A 15,042-nucleotide genomic window follows, 5' to 3' on the forward strand; every position below is an offset into this window, starting at 1 on the left:
CTTCATGACAAGCTCTCATTAACGAGTGACACACTTATGGAACATATCTTATAAACTTATGACTGCAGGTATATTACGGGATTTTTGTAGCTCTCATTTCGTTTACGGCTGAATCTGATTGGTTTTTATTTAGTAATGACCGAGACCGATGACTCTTTTTACTCGACTTACGATGTTCACACATACGTCACATTGTTGACTTTGTGAACAACAGATTCAAATAAATAAATAAATAAATAAATAAGTAAATAAACCATAAACGGAGAAAGAACGCTTTATTTTTGTCTTAACAACTACTTTCTATGCCAGTTCTATTTTCTCTGTTGTATTGAAGAAGCGACCGATTCTGAATCGGTTAATTCCGGTTTAATACACGGAACACTCTTAACTCGATCACGCAACCCGGGTCAGCGTTCGTCAGTGTACTAGCGCGGGTTGTGTAATTAGTCACGTTTTCGGATTCGGCTTCGGGCATTTTTGACGCATTGGCCAAGCCAAGGCCTAATTTCCAGGAAAAACGATTGCGATTGCGAGCGAGCGAGTCGGTCTATTTTGTGACCCCGTTAAATTCTAACCCATTGCGTGTTAGCGATAAAACTACCGGTATCTTTTTGTGTAGTAATTATTAATAAGACACAGTCCTTTCGTTATGAATATTGCCATCTGAGAACGCTTTAAAGTATCGGAAAAGAGATCATTCCAAAAACATTTCTCTCCAACGAGGGATACGAACGGACCAAGGCCTGAGATAATAATATCTTGTTTGCAAAGATGAACTTTTTCAATGTTCGAAGTTCACCGATAAGGATTTTATGACATTGGGGCCTACCAGATTTTCATATCATCTTTAATAATCGACTCTGACGCTTTTCTTAAGCCCTAATCTACACCAAGACCCGTTTAAAGTTATTCAACTATTCGTCTAGTTGTGGTGATTGATAAGGAACAATTCTAACTCAGCTCATCGCTAAAACCATAAGGAACCTTCATTGCTCATTGGAAATAACAAATGTAAGTTAATTTTCCATTTATTATATATTCAATCGCGTGATGAAGCCATAATGGGGAATTGACATCAATTATTTTTGAATTTAAACTAATCTCTGACCTTTAAAGTATTATCTACGTTTTACAAACTTACAAACTTGCAAACTCATTCAGTAGCTAGCTGTCTCTGGTTTACTAGGCGATAAAAATCGTGTTTTTTTCGAAATAAAAGGGGATAATTTTTTAAAATTTTAGTTAATTTAACTTAATCATATTTTGTTCAATCATACATCATACATCATTGTTATATAAACTAGACATATCATCATAAACCATGAAAATTATGACCTTCAATTACATTTATTTATGAATATAGAGTCAGTGTTAGTGTATCACAAGGTGAAACGCGTTTAAACATCTGTTTAGAAAAACCTCTAGCTCTTGTAGAAAACTACCGGTACACTTACAGACTTAATGAAAATGCGGTATTGAAGGTAGTGCCATAGTCATTTTACAAGTGATACAGTAATTTTAAGGGATAATAAAAAATCGATCTTATTTCACTCATCATTTTGCTCGTAAAAAATCAATTATGAGTCTTTATGTCTATGATCCACATATGGGTAAAATAAACTTTCATTATTGATTATTCATTATTTTTACCTCTTCTCTGTAAAGACTCACCTACTATCTGTACTGGGTTTGAGCAGAGGGATAGGATACTTCTCAAAATGTCCCCTTAAATGTACTTGGGGTTTATAAAAAGGGTTTTGAAACTGCACAGTATGTTAGTGGTAGCTTTTCTTATGAGAATTTGAGAAATTAAGTGTTAAGAAAGGCAATCACCTGAAGTGTTTTGCAATTTGCATATTTGCATATTTGCATATTTGCAAGAGGGAAAAGTAGGACAATTACAGTCATAGTCATAGAATATCCCTGTATGTCTTACATAACTGGAGTTACAACGTTCCAAAGTTGAGTTGTCAATAAGGTTTTATAGTCTGTTACCACGAATTTTCTCGTGACGTCACACCCTCCTATCTCTTACCTCGGTTTTGGCTTAAGCCATACAATTTAGACCCCCAATATTGACGTCACGTTCCCGTAGCTCCTCCCCTCTCAGTACCACTCTATATGAGAAGAATTAACGCGATTTTTTGCTATTTTGCTTAATTACTCGGACCCTGATTGTTGTAACCTCAAGTATTTAGTATCGTTGGAAAGGGAAGAAGTGTAGCTATCACATACTCAAAGGATATCGCCGTATCTCTTATAGAACCAGAGTTATAACACCCTGATAATGTTAGTGACCCACACCATTTTTATATCGCGTTAGACACGCGACGCGAGTGAGTCTAAGGTAGTTGTAAAAATCTTACTGGAGAAAAAAATAGGATTATCCTCTAACGATCATAGGCTTTACAAAAATAGATATCGAGAAGGTTGAAATAACAGATATTACTTTAGTTCTTTCGATAACAGTTAGGTTAGGTAAACGTTTTTCTGGCTTCAAGCCCAACTAACACTGGATTAAAATCACCTGGTAATTTTACCACACGTCTTAATTCAGCTGAATCTAATTCTCAAAGTGAGCTAGAAATTTCATTTGTAATCATATCAGGGTTGCCACAACATTTTCAGAATGGAATTCCCTGACTTCTCCAGGGTTTCCCTGACCTTTTTAGGGAGACCAATAGCGAGTTGTCAATGTTTACAATATATTTTTCAGAGTATTATTGTTTATAACTTTGCTTTAGAACGTATTTATTGTATTGAACACGTGTTTGATGTTGCAACTTTCAATGCAAGAAATTTCCCCCGCTAAAATAAAAGTCCCTGATCTTTTGATTGTACATTGTGGCAACCCTGACGTATTTTCAAACATTTGCTAATTGCAAAACCCCAGGATAGGGACAGGGTTGCCATATTGGGCTGGAAAGCCGCCAATTGGGCTTCTTCTCAAAAATATTGGCTTGAAATAAAAGGGTTGGCTGTTGGCTGGAAATTGGGCTTGTCGGGGTTTTTCTTTGGCTTTCTGTACTTAAAATACCGCCAATAGGGGAAGATCATTAGAATGCCCAAAAAACTGACAAATGGTGCTGTCAAACCTTTTGAGCGGCTTATAATTCATGATTAAATCAAATGATTTCATTTTGTTTTGCGTTTTAAAAATGGTGTCAGTATAGAATTTGCATTAAAATTTCTAAAAAAACTAATTTCAAATTTTCACGATAAATTTTTGGCTTGTTTTTGGGCTGGATAGTTTAGATCTTAGCCAGTTTTTGGGCTTCTTTTCGAAACACCGATTGGCGGTTTTTTGGGCTTGTTTCCAATTTGATTTTGGCGGGTTGAAGGTTTTCAATCTGGCATCCCTATCATAGGGAAAGGGTAATTCCACCTTCAATAAATTAAATAGATCAGAACCATTTTCAACCAATATTTATCGGGGTTCAACAGGGTCAAACAAGCGCGTCCTTTGAACTAGTGGAAATCAGATTCTTTGCAAACTATCGTTTATCTATTGGGAAATTAATCCCCGTTCGTGAGACTGACAAAGTCGTGTCAAGAAGCGATATCTAGTTTATTAGGGAGAAGGTATAAATTCGCCACATTTCCAGCTTTATCTCCAGTCCAAACGTAGATCACCGCCTCTAAATTACATCCAGCATCTCATTGGTTCTTGAAAACCACGTTAGCGCGACGCGAATGACGAAAATTACTTGTATTTTCCGACTGAGGAGAGGCGAAATAGCCAGGCCTCCTTTTACGTCCCCCCTTGTATTTTGAAAGGGGGACTGGGACTATGGCGCGCAAATACTTAGGCATCTTATACCTTCTCCTTAGTAAACTAGATATCGCTTCTTGGTCGTGTCTTATCGTGGTTTATTATCACGGCGTCTAGAAAATACCAGTTTGGGACCCCTTGTTATTAACGAGATGATAGTTTATTTAGTGACTGTGAGCGCGAGTTCGAGTCTATCTCCTTAGTGATTCCCTGGTTTATTTCACCAATAAATGATGAAATTTTTGCTAAATATTGTTTGCTTTGTAAGTGTTTTCTTTAATCTTGAATCTCGAATGACTTTTTAAAAAATTGGAGATAGTTAAGATAGTCCAAATTCATTACGAAATAGTGGGAAGTTCTGACGCAAATGATAACGTATTTTTGATTGATTTGAAACCGAATTAAGTCGAGGGAAGAATTGACTTCTGTAAACTAGAGTAGTGAAGGGTCCCCGATTTTAAATCATGGATTGTATAGCTGGAAGAACGCATGGTATGTACCAGCAGTGAAATTAAGATTAGTAATTCGGTAATCACTGTTACTTAAAAGCAAGGCGCCTTCTTCTAAGTTCAATGCATAATTTGTTCGCTAAAAATAATTTACATTTTTGCTGGCCCTCTTTAGAATTACAAAGTCCACGTCTAAACAATAGTAGTTAATGACGTGTCTTTGTGCCTAGGGATGTTTTTAGACTCCCACGTCTCCTGATCGCTTAAATCTAGTTCGATCGTTATTGTTCAGTTTCTATTTTGTGTCTTAGAAGTCGGGTTAGAATTACAATTAACTTAAGCTCAAAATTAGTTAAAGTATTTTGGACATGGCGTTGAACCTTTACTGAACCCTTTCTACAGACAGTACTAATCGCTAGATTTCAATTTACTTTTTCTCAATGTAAGAAATCGTTAATTTTTTCATCACCTTTTATCGTGTTATCTACTTCGTTGCCAGCTACCGAATTCTCTTATCACAGTCCACTTGAGTAAAAATTGAAACCCAAATTTTTGATTATAAAATTTGTCTCTCCGCTCCCCCCTTCTCTATCCACGTTGTCATTTAGATATTCGCCGTTTTATCGAAATGTCTGTGACGATGGAAGAAGCCCAACCGGTGGAAGAATCTTCAAGCAAGGAGAAAATGTTGATCTTCGAGGATCACGAATATTTGATGAAAACGCTGGAAAATTTGAATAAATTGCGAAAAAGTAAACAATTTTGCGACGCCATTCTTCAGGTGGGATCCACTCAAGATGTTCACGAAATTCACGCTCATCGAGTGGTCTTGGCCAGCGCTAGTCCTTATCTCTTGGACCTCTTCGCCAAAGAATCGCAACCCAGCGGACACGTCGCTCAGATCAAATTAAACGGCACTTTCGACCTCGTTTCTTTCAAGTGTCTCGTTAATTACGCTTACACATCCAGGTCAGTTCTGTTCTGATATTCATTTTGGTTATAAAAATAATAACGCGAACGTAGCTATTACGTTGTTGTTTTGTGTGTTTGTGTGTTAGTGGCATGTGTGTTTGTGGATGTAGGACACGCGAAAAACAAGTTGGGTTAAGCAAAGGGGTCGCGAGATACAGGTCTTTTCCCGTTAATAGAGCTATCTCAAAAGCCTGAGCGTGACGTCGCCCAAAGCTATTTGTCCATAGAACCAAAGCGGTACCAAACATGGCCTCCCGTGACGTTTTACCTAGGCACTGACGTCACAACTGAGATAGCTATATTTAGACATATTTCCGAAACAATTTAGTCGCCAACTTCGTTTTCAGACGAAACCCCTATGGTCATAGTTATTGCTAATATGTTGCTGATGCATTTATTCTGTAAAGTTACATTTTCAAGACATGTTTTGAGAGCTAGGCCTAAATTGTCCCCGATAGTTTTTATTTATTTATTTACTGTCGGCAAGTCCGCACATTGACGCGCAAGTTTTTGCGTTGCTTTTAACTATTCAGACTCGAAGTACCGCCTGAAAAATTGAAAAGCATTTACATGACGGCCAAAAAGTTAAAAATGGACGCGGCCGCTCATCAATGCGGTGAACACTTGATCGCCAATTTGAGCCCCGATAATTGCATCGGTATTAGAGCCATTCCGGAATTGAGTTTGGATCGCTCCCTATTGAAAAAAGTCGACTCCTTCATCAAAGCTAACGTAATTATTTATCCTTCAAATTCGAATCCCCCAATTCAACATAGACGACAATTTTTTAATTAAGTAAGGTTTGGTCGTCGTTTCTCTTTTGTCTCAGATCGCTGAAGTGGTCAATGGGAAAGAGCTCCTAGCTCTGCCTCAGGTTCAAGTGGAACTTTTGCAAAATACCAGCGAAGAAATGAAAGCGACCAATAGCAGTCACTTGTGCGAAATGGTCTTGGATTGGGTGAAACAATCTTGCCAGGAGAGTTTCCAAATGGGTTTCTTGACCGAAAAGGTTCGTAACATTATTTTTAAAGGGCAACCACGTTTCGAGGAAATCCTGCTGGGAAAGTCGGGGGATTTTACGTTTGCTTTTGTGGTCTTTTTCAGGTTCACATGTTGTATTTGCATAAAGACGATTCGTTGCACGATTGCAACGATATCGAGAATGGAGCTTGCCAGGATTCGGAACTGATTCAAGATTATAAGAAACTCTCCCGAAGATTGTCCACTCCCATGAATTTGGGAAAAAGCTCTTCGAACTCCGCTTCGGGAACGCCGTCGAAACCCAGGAATTTTTTGTTCACTCAGGAAGAAGTGGATGAAGCGACCGCTAACCTTGTAGCGACAACCGGCGAAGTTGTCACCGAGAAAAAAATCTGGAAGATTGTCGCGACTACTTTTACCGGAGGTAATTAAACTCGGTTATTAATTAATAATAATAATAATACTTTATTTAGTAACAGACGTTACAGGAAACCACAGAAGGCCTAGGCCTGTAAAGTGTGGTTACTGGGATTATTATTTCATTCGTGATCTTAATGGTGATTATTTTGTTTGATTTTCTTTATTTAGAGAACAGTATTTTAGGATTGTCTATTATGGATGGTAATATGGTGGTTTTGTCCATCGTTCAACGTTTAAATACGCCTAATAGCGCCAGCACTAGTCCCGGAGAATCTCAAAATGGATCTGTCGAACGGAGCGATATTTACACCTTGATTCCGCCCATGAGCTCTCCGCGTTGTGCTGTTGGCACCGGAGACTTCAACGGGAAGCTCTTAGTTTGTGGTTTGTACATTTTCTCATCATTTACCGCGAAACGTGTTGTTCATTTAGCGCGAAACTTATTGTTCATTTGCCCCGAAACTTATTGATCATTTGCCCCGAAACTTATTGATCATTTGCCCCGAAACTTATTGATCATTTGCCGCGAAACTAATTGATCATTTGGCGCGAAACTTATTGATCATTTGCCGCGAAACTAATTGATCATTTGGCGCGAAACTTATTGATCATTTGCCCCGAAACTTATTGATCATTTGCCCCGAAACTTATTGATCATTTGCCCCGAAACTAATTGATCATTTGCCCCGAAACTTATTGATCATTTGCCCCGAAACTAATTGATCATTTGCCCCGAAACTAATTGATCATTTGCCCCGAAACTAATTGATCATTTGCCCCGAAACTAATTGATCATTTGCCCCGAAACTAATTGGTCATTTGCCCCGAAACTAATTGATCATTTGCCCCGAAACTAATTGATCATTTGCCCCGAAACTAATTGATCATTTGCCCCGATACTAATTGATCATTTGCCCCGAAACTAATTGATCATTTGCCCCGAAACTTATTGATCATTTGCCCCGAAACTTATTGATCATTTGCCCCGAAACTTATTGATCATTTGCCCCGAAACTTATCATCAACAGGAGGATACGATCGCGGCGAATGTTTAAAAACGGTCGAAGTTTACGACGAAACTGAAAACAAATGGACAACCATGAAACCCATGAAGGTACCACGTGGTCGATTTGACATTGCCGTTCTCGATGGCAAAGTTTACGCTATTGGCGGTTGCGACGGTTCCAAGGAACTCAACTCGGCCGAATATTTTGATCAAGCTTCGAATAAATGGATACAACTCCCAAACCTTCCCAGCGTCAGATCAAACGCCGGTAAGTTGAAAACTTTTATTTCTTTCAAAATGGCGGACGGAGGGAAAGGGGGGGGGGCGTGGTTGGTTTAGAAATGAATGAGTGAATGAATATCCCCGATGTTTTCGTAACTTGACAATTTGTTCGTTTTGACCGCATTGCTTTGTTGTACTTTTAATAAGAGGTAATTAAATTAAGGGGCGGGGTCAAACTTAATACTTAACGGAAGTAATTAAGGAGAAAGAGCTTAGATGTTGATTCCAGTTAACAGATTTCCATCGAGTGTACTTTTAAGATAAATGCATGCACGCTCTCTACTCTCTCTCTCTCTCGATCAATGTTTACGCTGAAGAATTTTTCAGTAAGTATTTTAAATAACAACAAAAGTACTACGCTAATTTCGACTGAAAAATTAAATAAGCCAAGGCTTACCAAATTACGCTAATAATGCTTAGTCATTTTAATTTAACTTCTGTAAGTTGAGTTTTTTGAGTTCTTTAAAAGGGGGAAAGGCTTAACACGGAGTAATAATATTGCAATAATAATAAGTGCATTACTTTTAAGCCTTTGCCTACTTAAATATTGCTCCCTTTTTGGCATATTGTTAATTGAAATCGCATTTTTAGTTAAAAGTGCATTACTTTTAAGCCTTTGTCTACTTAAATATTAATATTGTAAAGAGCAGACACAAATCACGTGATCGCATTTTTTCCTGGCCTAGTTCGAAGGTCATCGTTTTCCCGCCTTTTAAAGACAAAGCTCAACTAGCATTTTGGTAGACGTTTAAGCTTACCATAAATAAAAAAAAATAATTAATAATACTGTGTTTATCGCTATCAGCGCATTAATACATTTTTTTAATTACAATTTTCTTACAGGAAAATCTTTTAACAAAAAAGGTCTTTTTTATTATTTCTTGTTTTTATGTTTTTAACAGGGCGTTGTTTTTTATGTAAACAAAAAAAAACAAAAACAAAAAACAATGGATTCGTTTTGGGAAAGAGTGATAAGTTTTTTTTACTGCAATTTCAGATCTTCGAAGTCTCGAGAGGTACGTTTACTACGTCATCGCATCGAATCTCAGGTGTGTAGAAAAACGAAAAAGAGAAAAGTTTCTTCGTCACAAGAAGAATTTCAGTGGAGACAAAAAATATCCAAAACTTACCCCTTTTCCTTAAAAAAAAACAAACCCAGACCAACACCCTTTATATTTACAACCGAAAAAACAACCCTAAAAAAGGCAACACAAGCAACAGTGGGTGGACAGGGTGGATTGTCATTGATCTTGTTGTGGATTCAACCCTCGTTCGTCACTTTTTTCCAAGATGGCTCTCATCTTTCTCCTACTCGTCGTCATTCACAGATCTTTATTCTAATTCTTTTCCCCTTCTTTCGTATTTAACGTTAATTGGGGTTAATTAATTTAATTTTCGCTATCAGTACTTAATTCACAGTTAACTGCGCAATTTTGGCTGCAAAAATTTGTATCCAAGCCTTTGCCAAACTTTTAACCCTTTGATTTGTCAAACGTTTAAGCCTTTGGCGTGGGTTTAATCCTTTGTCAAAAGTTTAAGCCTTTGGCGTGGGTTTAATCCTTTGTCGAAGATTTTAGCCTTTGGCGTGGGTTTAATCCTTTGTCAAAAGTTTAAGCCTTTGGCGTGGGTTTAATCCTTTGTCAAAGATTTTAGCCTTTGGCGTGGGTTTAATCCTTTGTCAAAGATTTAAGCCTTGGGCGAAGGTTTAATCCTTTGTCAAAGATTTAAGCCTTGGGCGTAGGTTTAATCCTTTGTCAAAGATTTAAGCCTTGGGCGTAGGTTTAATCCTTTGTCAAAGATTTAAGCCTTGGGCGTAGGTTTAATCCTTTGTCAAAGATTTAAGCCTTGGGCGAAGGTTTAATCCTTTGTCAAAGATTTAAGCCTTGGGCGTAGGTTTAATCCTTTGTCAAAGATTTAAGCCTTGGGCGTAGGTTTAATCCTTTGTCAAAGATTTAAGCCTTGGGCGTAGGTTTAATCCTGTGTCAAACGTTTAAACCTTTGACGTAATTTTAAGCCTTTGTCAAAGAATTAAGCCTTTGTCAAAGAATTAAGCCTTGGGTGTAGTTTTAAGCCTATGCCATACTTCAGAGCGTTTGTTGAAAGGTTGGAGAAGTTGGTTTCACAAATTTTTGAAGAAAATTTGCGTATTTTTAACTGACACGAAAAATGAAAGTGTCTTTATTGCAATTATAAATTTCGCCCCCCTTGCAATTAGTATTTTAAGATTTAATTGCTAATTAATGATTGACGGGGAGGGGGGGTGGGGTATTTCCTCTGAATTTATGTATATGTGCAACGCTTTAATGGTATGCGTCCGTCGTGAGTAGTAGAAGATTCGTTTATATAACTTTTTCATTTCATTCAGTGACAATTTTTTGCTTTTTTAGGTGGATTAATTTTTTTTAAAAAATGTTTTTTTTTTGGGTCTTGTAATGTTTATAAGAACAGCGTAAATATTTTTTGTTTTTGTTTGTTTACAGGTGTTTGTCAACTTGATGGAAAAATCTACGTTATTGGCGGATGGAACGGACAAAGGGGAATCACTCGGTGCGATGTTTTTGATCCCGAAACGGCTACTTGGACTTCGATCGCTCCACTTTCTACTGGTAAGTAATTATACTATTAGCTCTTTAATTTACTTATAATGATTTTAATTTAGTTTAAGAATTAAATTAATGAATTGTTTATTGATTTGATTATTTAATTTGAATGGAATGGTTTTTTTTTTTCTTCAATAGGTCGATATCAAGCTGGTGCGGCTGCTTTTGACGGAGCCGTTTACGCTATTGGTGGTTGCGATACTTGGAGTTGTTTGAATTCCGTTGAGAAATACGATACTGCGACTGATACTTGGACGGTAGTGTCACCCATGAACATTCCTCGACGTGGATGTGGCGTTGCTTTTTTCAAAGGTAACTTCTTTACTTATTTTTCTTAGCAATATTAAAGTCAGGGACGAGTGAGTAGCCTCTCGGGTAAATTTTTAAGAGCGTAATACTAAAAGAGTGATTAGCCTCTCGGGTGTATTTTTACGAGTTTAATACGGAAAGAGTGATTAGCATCTCGGGTGAATTTTTACGAGCGTAATACGGAAAGAGTGATTAGCCTCTCGGGTGTATTTTTACGAGCGTAATACGGAAAGAGTGATTAGCATCTCGGGTGAATTTTTACGAGCGTAATACGGAAAGAGTGATTAGCATCTCGGGTGAATTTTTAGGAGCGTAATACGGAAAGAGTGATTAGCCTCTCGGGTGAATTTTTACGAGCGTAATACGGAAAGAGTGATTAGCCTCTCGGGTGTATTTTTACGAGCGTAATACGGAAAGAGTGATTAGCCTCTCGGGTGAATTTTTACGAGTTTAATACGGAAAGAGTGATTAGCCTCTCGGGTGAATTTTTACGAGCGTAATACGAAAAGAGTGATTAGCCTCTCGGCGTAATACGAAAGTTACGAAAGAGTTGTTATCCTCTCGGGTGAATTTTTACGAGTGATTAGCCTCTCGGGTGAATTTTTACGAGTGATTAGCCTCTCGGGTGAATTTTTACGAGTGATTAGCCTCTCGGGTGAATTTTTACGAGTGATTAGCCTCTCGGGTGAATTTTTACGAGTGATTAGCCTCTCGGGTGAATTTTTACGAGTGATTAGCCTCTCGGCGTAACACGAAAGAGTTATTAGCCTCTCCGGTGAATTTTTACGAGTGATTAGCCTCTCTGCGTAACACGAAAGAGTTATTAGCCTCTCGGGTGAATTTTTACGAGTGATTAGCCTCTCGGCGTAACACGAAAGAGTTATTAGCCTCTCGGGTGAATTTTTACGAGTGATTAGCCTCTCGGCGTAACACGAAAGAGTTATTAGCCTCTCGGGTGAATTTTTACGAGTGATTAGCCTCTCGGCGTAATACGAAAGAGTTATTAGCCTCTCGGGTGAATTTTTACGAGTGATTAGCCTCTCGGCGTAATACGAAAGAGTTATTAGCCTCTTGGGTGAATTTTTACGAGTGATTAGCCTCTCGGCGTAATACGAAAGAGTTATTAGCCTCTCGGGTGAATTTTTACGAGTAATTAGCCTCTCGGCGTAATACGAAAGAATAATTTTCTTTTCAGGTCAACTGTACGTTGTTGGAGGGCACGACGGAGTTCATTCTCTTTGCACAACAGAAATCTACGATCCCGAGACGAACGCTTGGCGTTCGGGTCCTTCCTTGACGAATTGCAGAGCCAACGTGGGGGTAACTGTTGTTGGTAATCGGTTGTTCGCGGTGGGAGGCTTTAACGGTAAAGCCTTTCTCAATTCGGTCGAGTATTTGGACATTAACGCTAACGCTTGGAACACTTCGGTTATGCGCGTTACCGGCGACGACGCGAACCATAATGGCATTCCTTCTTCTTCTTCTTCTTCTTCGTAAGGTCAGAGGTCATTTTTAATATTATTATTAATAATCGAGCACCTTTAGATATATATCTATGTATAATCGAATCTAGAATTCAACCACCTTCTTTACGATTTACGTTGTTTTATTTTAGCGGGAAATCGTGCTAAAGTTCAAATTTATTAAAACCCCGCCCTACACCTTATTTCCCCCCCCCCCGTCATATGTCGAGTCCCCCCTCCCCCCAAACCCTTCTTTAATAACTCGTTAATATTTTCCGATATTAAAAATAATTAATTAAGTTAAACAGAGGCATTAACACTAGTTCGATAATCGCACGGAATTTGACGTGAAAATATAAAGTTTTAGACCAAAAATAGGCCAGATAACGAGTCGTATTACAGTATACAAAAGTAATGTTTATTTGTTTGTAGTGCGTGGTTAATTTTAAATGCTTCTGTTTTAAACTTACTTCGTGAATAATTATTGAACTTTTTAATTTTAATATTCGGTGAAGAATATTTTCGTAGACATTTTCGTTAAAAATTTGAAATAATGATTAGTGTTAGAATTTATGAATTAGGACATTTTTATTATAGTTGGCATTCCATAAAAAAATACTTTAAAACAAACAAACAAACCTAAGTGGTGCGGAGAAAATAAATAAACAAACAAACAAACAAACAAACAAAGGAAACTTAAAAATGAAATTCCAATTTTAAGTTTTTTTGTCGCGGGACCTATTTTATAAAAAAAAACGATTAATAATAATAATGATTGATGATAATACTCTGTCTAGACTGTGACCATATTTTTCTAAATATGTACAAAATAATAATAATAATAATTGGTACCGTGACTGGTGGTTTTGTATTATAATATAAAAGCAGCGAAATGTCATTAATAAACACGAGTCATCTCTGAATGTGGAAACAATTACAACCACGTGTCGTTCTTTGCTTTTATCTGTCTGGTTTTGTGCCGTTTTAATCTCATTTTATGCTGCTTATTCTGCTTTTATGCTGTTTATTATCTATCTCTCTCTCTCTCTCTCTCTCTCTCTCTCTCTCTCTCTCTCTCTCTCTCTCTCTCTCTCTCTCTCTCTCTCTCTCTCTCTCTCTCTATCTCTATCTCTATCTCTCTCTATCTCTCTCTTTATCTCTCTCTATCTCTCTCTCTATCTATCTCTCTATCTCTCTATCTATCTATCTATCTATCTCTCTCTATCTATCTCTCTATCTATCTATCTCTCTATCTATCTATCTCTCTATCTATCTACCTCTATTCTGACGCGTTCTTTAGAGTTCGGGTAAATAACTCGGTTTCCTCACCCGTCTCTTTTAACCGAGGTATAAGACAAGGCTGCCCCTTATCAGGACTCCTTTTCTCCCTCGCGATTGAACCGCTGCTCTCGACGATCCAACGGAGTCTCACCAAAAACCACTATTTGTCACATATGAGACATACCTACACGTCCTATGCTGACGACCTAAATGTTTTCGTACGGTCTGCCAATGATTTCCCGCTTCTACGTGAAGCTTTAGAGCTCTACTGCCGGGTCTCTGGAGCTTCCGTTAACTTCACCAAATCTTTCGGCCTTTGGTGTGGTTCGTGGAAAACTCGTATTGATAAACCTCTGGACATTCCTTGGCGCTCCGACGGCGGTAAGTTCCTCGGAGTCTTCCTTGGCAATGACCCAGAATATGAAAATAACAACTGGCCCGATCTCTTAACCCGCCTTCAACGCACACTGGGTAGGTGGTATAGACTACGACACTTATGTTCCATTTACGGTCGTGTTTTGATCTTAAATCAACTCGCGTCATCAATTTTATGGCATAGACTTAAAATACTAGATCCGCCCTCTGACTTTCTTACGACCGTTCAACAACGACTCACTCATTTCCTCTGGGATGGCGTTCATTGGGTACATTTGAAAAAACTAACCCTCGACAAACGGTGCGGTGGTTTGGGCCTAGTTGACGTTACGATGAAGGTCCGTGCTTTCCGTCTTGCCCAGGCGGCTGATCTTCTCCGTGGGGATCCAGTTTTGACACCTCATTGTAGCGTCGCCTTTGCGGTTCTTCGGAGCCATTTCCCGGCCTTCCACGATCTTACGACCTTTTTTGAAATTCCGAACCTCCCGACTGCCCCCGTTCCCTTTTATGGTACTTGTCTAAAAACGTGGTTCTCCTCCCCCATTCATCTTTCGCTCAACCTATGCGATCGTATTACGGTTTTTTCCATCAAAGTTTTTGACAACCGTTTTGTCCAAGATAAGGATGGTGAACCGCTTCTTGGTTCGCTACACTCACGTCTAATGACTGCTGGTCTACGAACCATTGGTGACTTCATTAATCATCGCACTCTACGCTGGCACACGTTAGAAACTGCCATTACGGTTGATCGCCCTTCGCGCTTTCTTCTTAAAACCTTCGACCTAATTAAGACAACGGTTATCACCACCTTTCCCACCATTTTCGATGATTATGGGGTTATTCATGGTTATATTTTCGGGGGGTCTTCCACACCGTCATACTCGCTTAACGCCAACCTTTACTTCGGAACTTGTAGTGTAGACCTGTCGGATTTCTCTGTTACGAGATCTATTTACCAATTTTTAGTCCATTTTAATGTCTCTCCACCAGCACCCGTCACCCCTCCATGCTTAGATGAGTTTTTACTCCTTCGTAGGCGAGCGGATCTTTGGCGCCCATCCCGTTTCTCCCTTTTCTCCACCCGAATGGAAAACGGGCTTCAATGGAGGCTCCTGCATGGTAGCCTTCCATG

At 38.6% G+C, this 15,042-nt stretch overlaps 1 protein-coding gene across 4 annotated transcripts; it reads left to right on the forward strand.

Annotated features, from left to right (window-relative positions):
- Positions 1–433: 433 nt before the first annotated feature.
- On the forward strand, positions 434–13,194 carry LOC149718200 (influenza virus NS1A-binding protein homolog). 4 transcript variants are annotated; one of them, XR_016384338.1, is made up of 11 exons: positions 3,927–4,035; positions 4,122–4,264; positions 4,830–5,190; positions 5,727–5,925; positions 6,023–6,202; positions 6,298–6,598; positions 6,763–6,978; positions 7,623–7,868; positions 8,880–8,931; positions 10,363–10,488; positions 10,621–10,761. XR_016384338.1 is itself a non-coding variant. In XM_089871350.1 (11 exons), exons 2-11 carry the CDS (start codon positions 4,237–4,239, stop codon positions 12,286–12,288), a joined length of 2,133 nt encoding a protein of 710 aa, XP_089727476.1. In that variant the 5' UTR covers positions 3,938–4,035; positions 4,122–4,236; the 3' UTR covers positions 12,289–13,194. The 4 variants fall into 4 exon arrangements, 3 of the variants coding, with proteins under 3 accessions (XP_089727477.1, XP_089727478.1, XP_089727476.1); XM_089871350.1 differs by lacking the exon at positions 8,880–8,931 and adding an exon at positions 11,987–13,194 and having other exon boundaries at positions 3,938–4,035; positions 10,621–10,794; XM_089871351.1 differs by lacking the exons at positions 3,927–4,035; positions 4,122–4,264; positions 8,880–8,931 and adding exons at positions 434–1,011; positions 11,987–13,194 and having other exon boundaries at positions 10,621–10,794.
- The last annotated feature ends 1,848 nt before the right edge of the window (positions 13,195–15,042 follow it).

The sequence above is a fragment of the Phalangium opilio genome, unplaced genomic scaffold (genome assembly GCF_054372755.1).
Source record: "Phalangium opilio isolate 3A_F unplaced genomic scaffold, DU_Popi_V2 ptg000002l_1, whole genome shotgun sequence".
NCBI classification, from domain to species: domain Eukaryota; kingdom Metazoa; phylum Arthropoda; class Arachnida; order Opiliones; family Phalangiidae; genus Phalangium; species Phalangium opilio.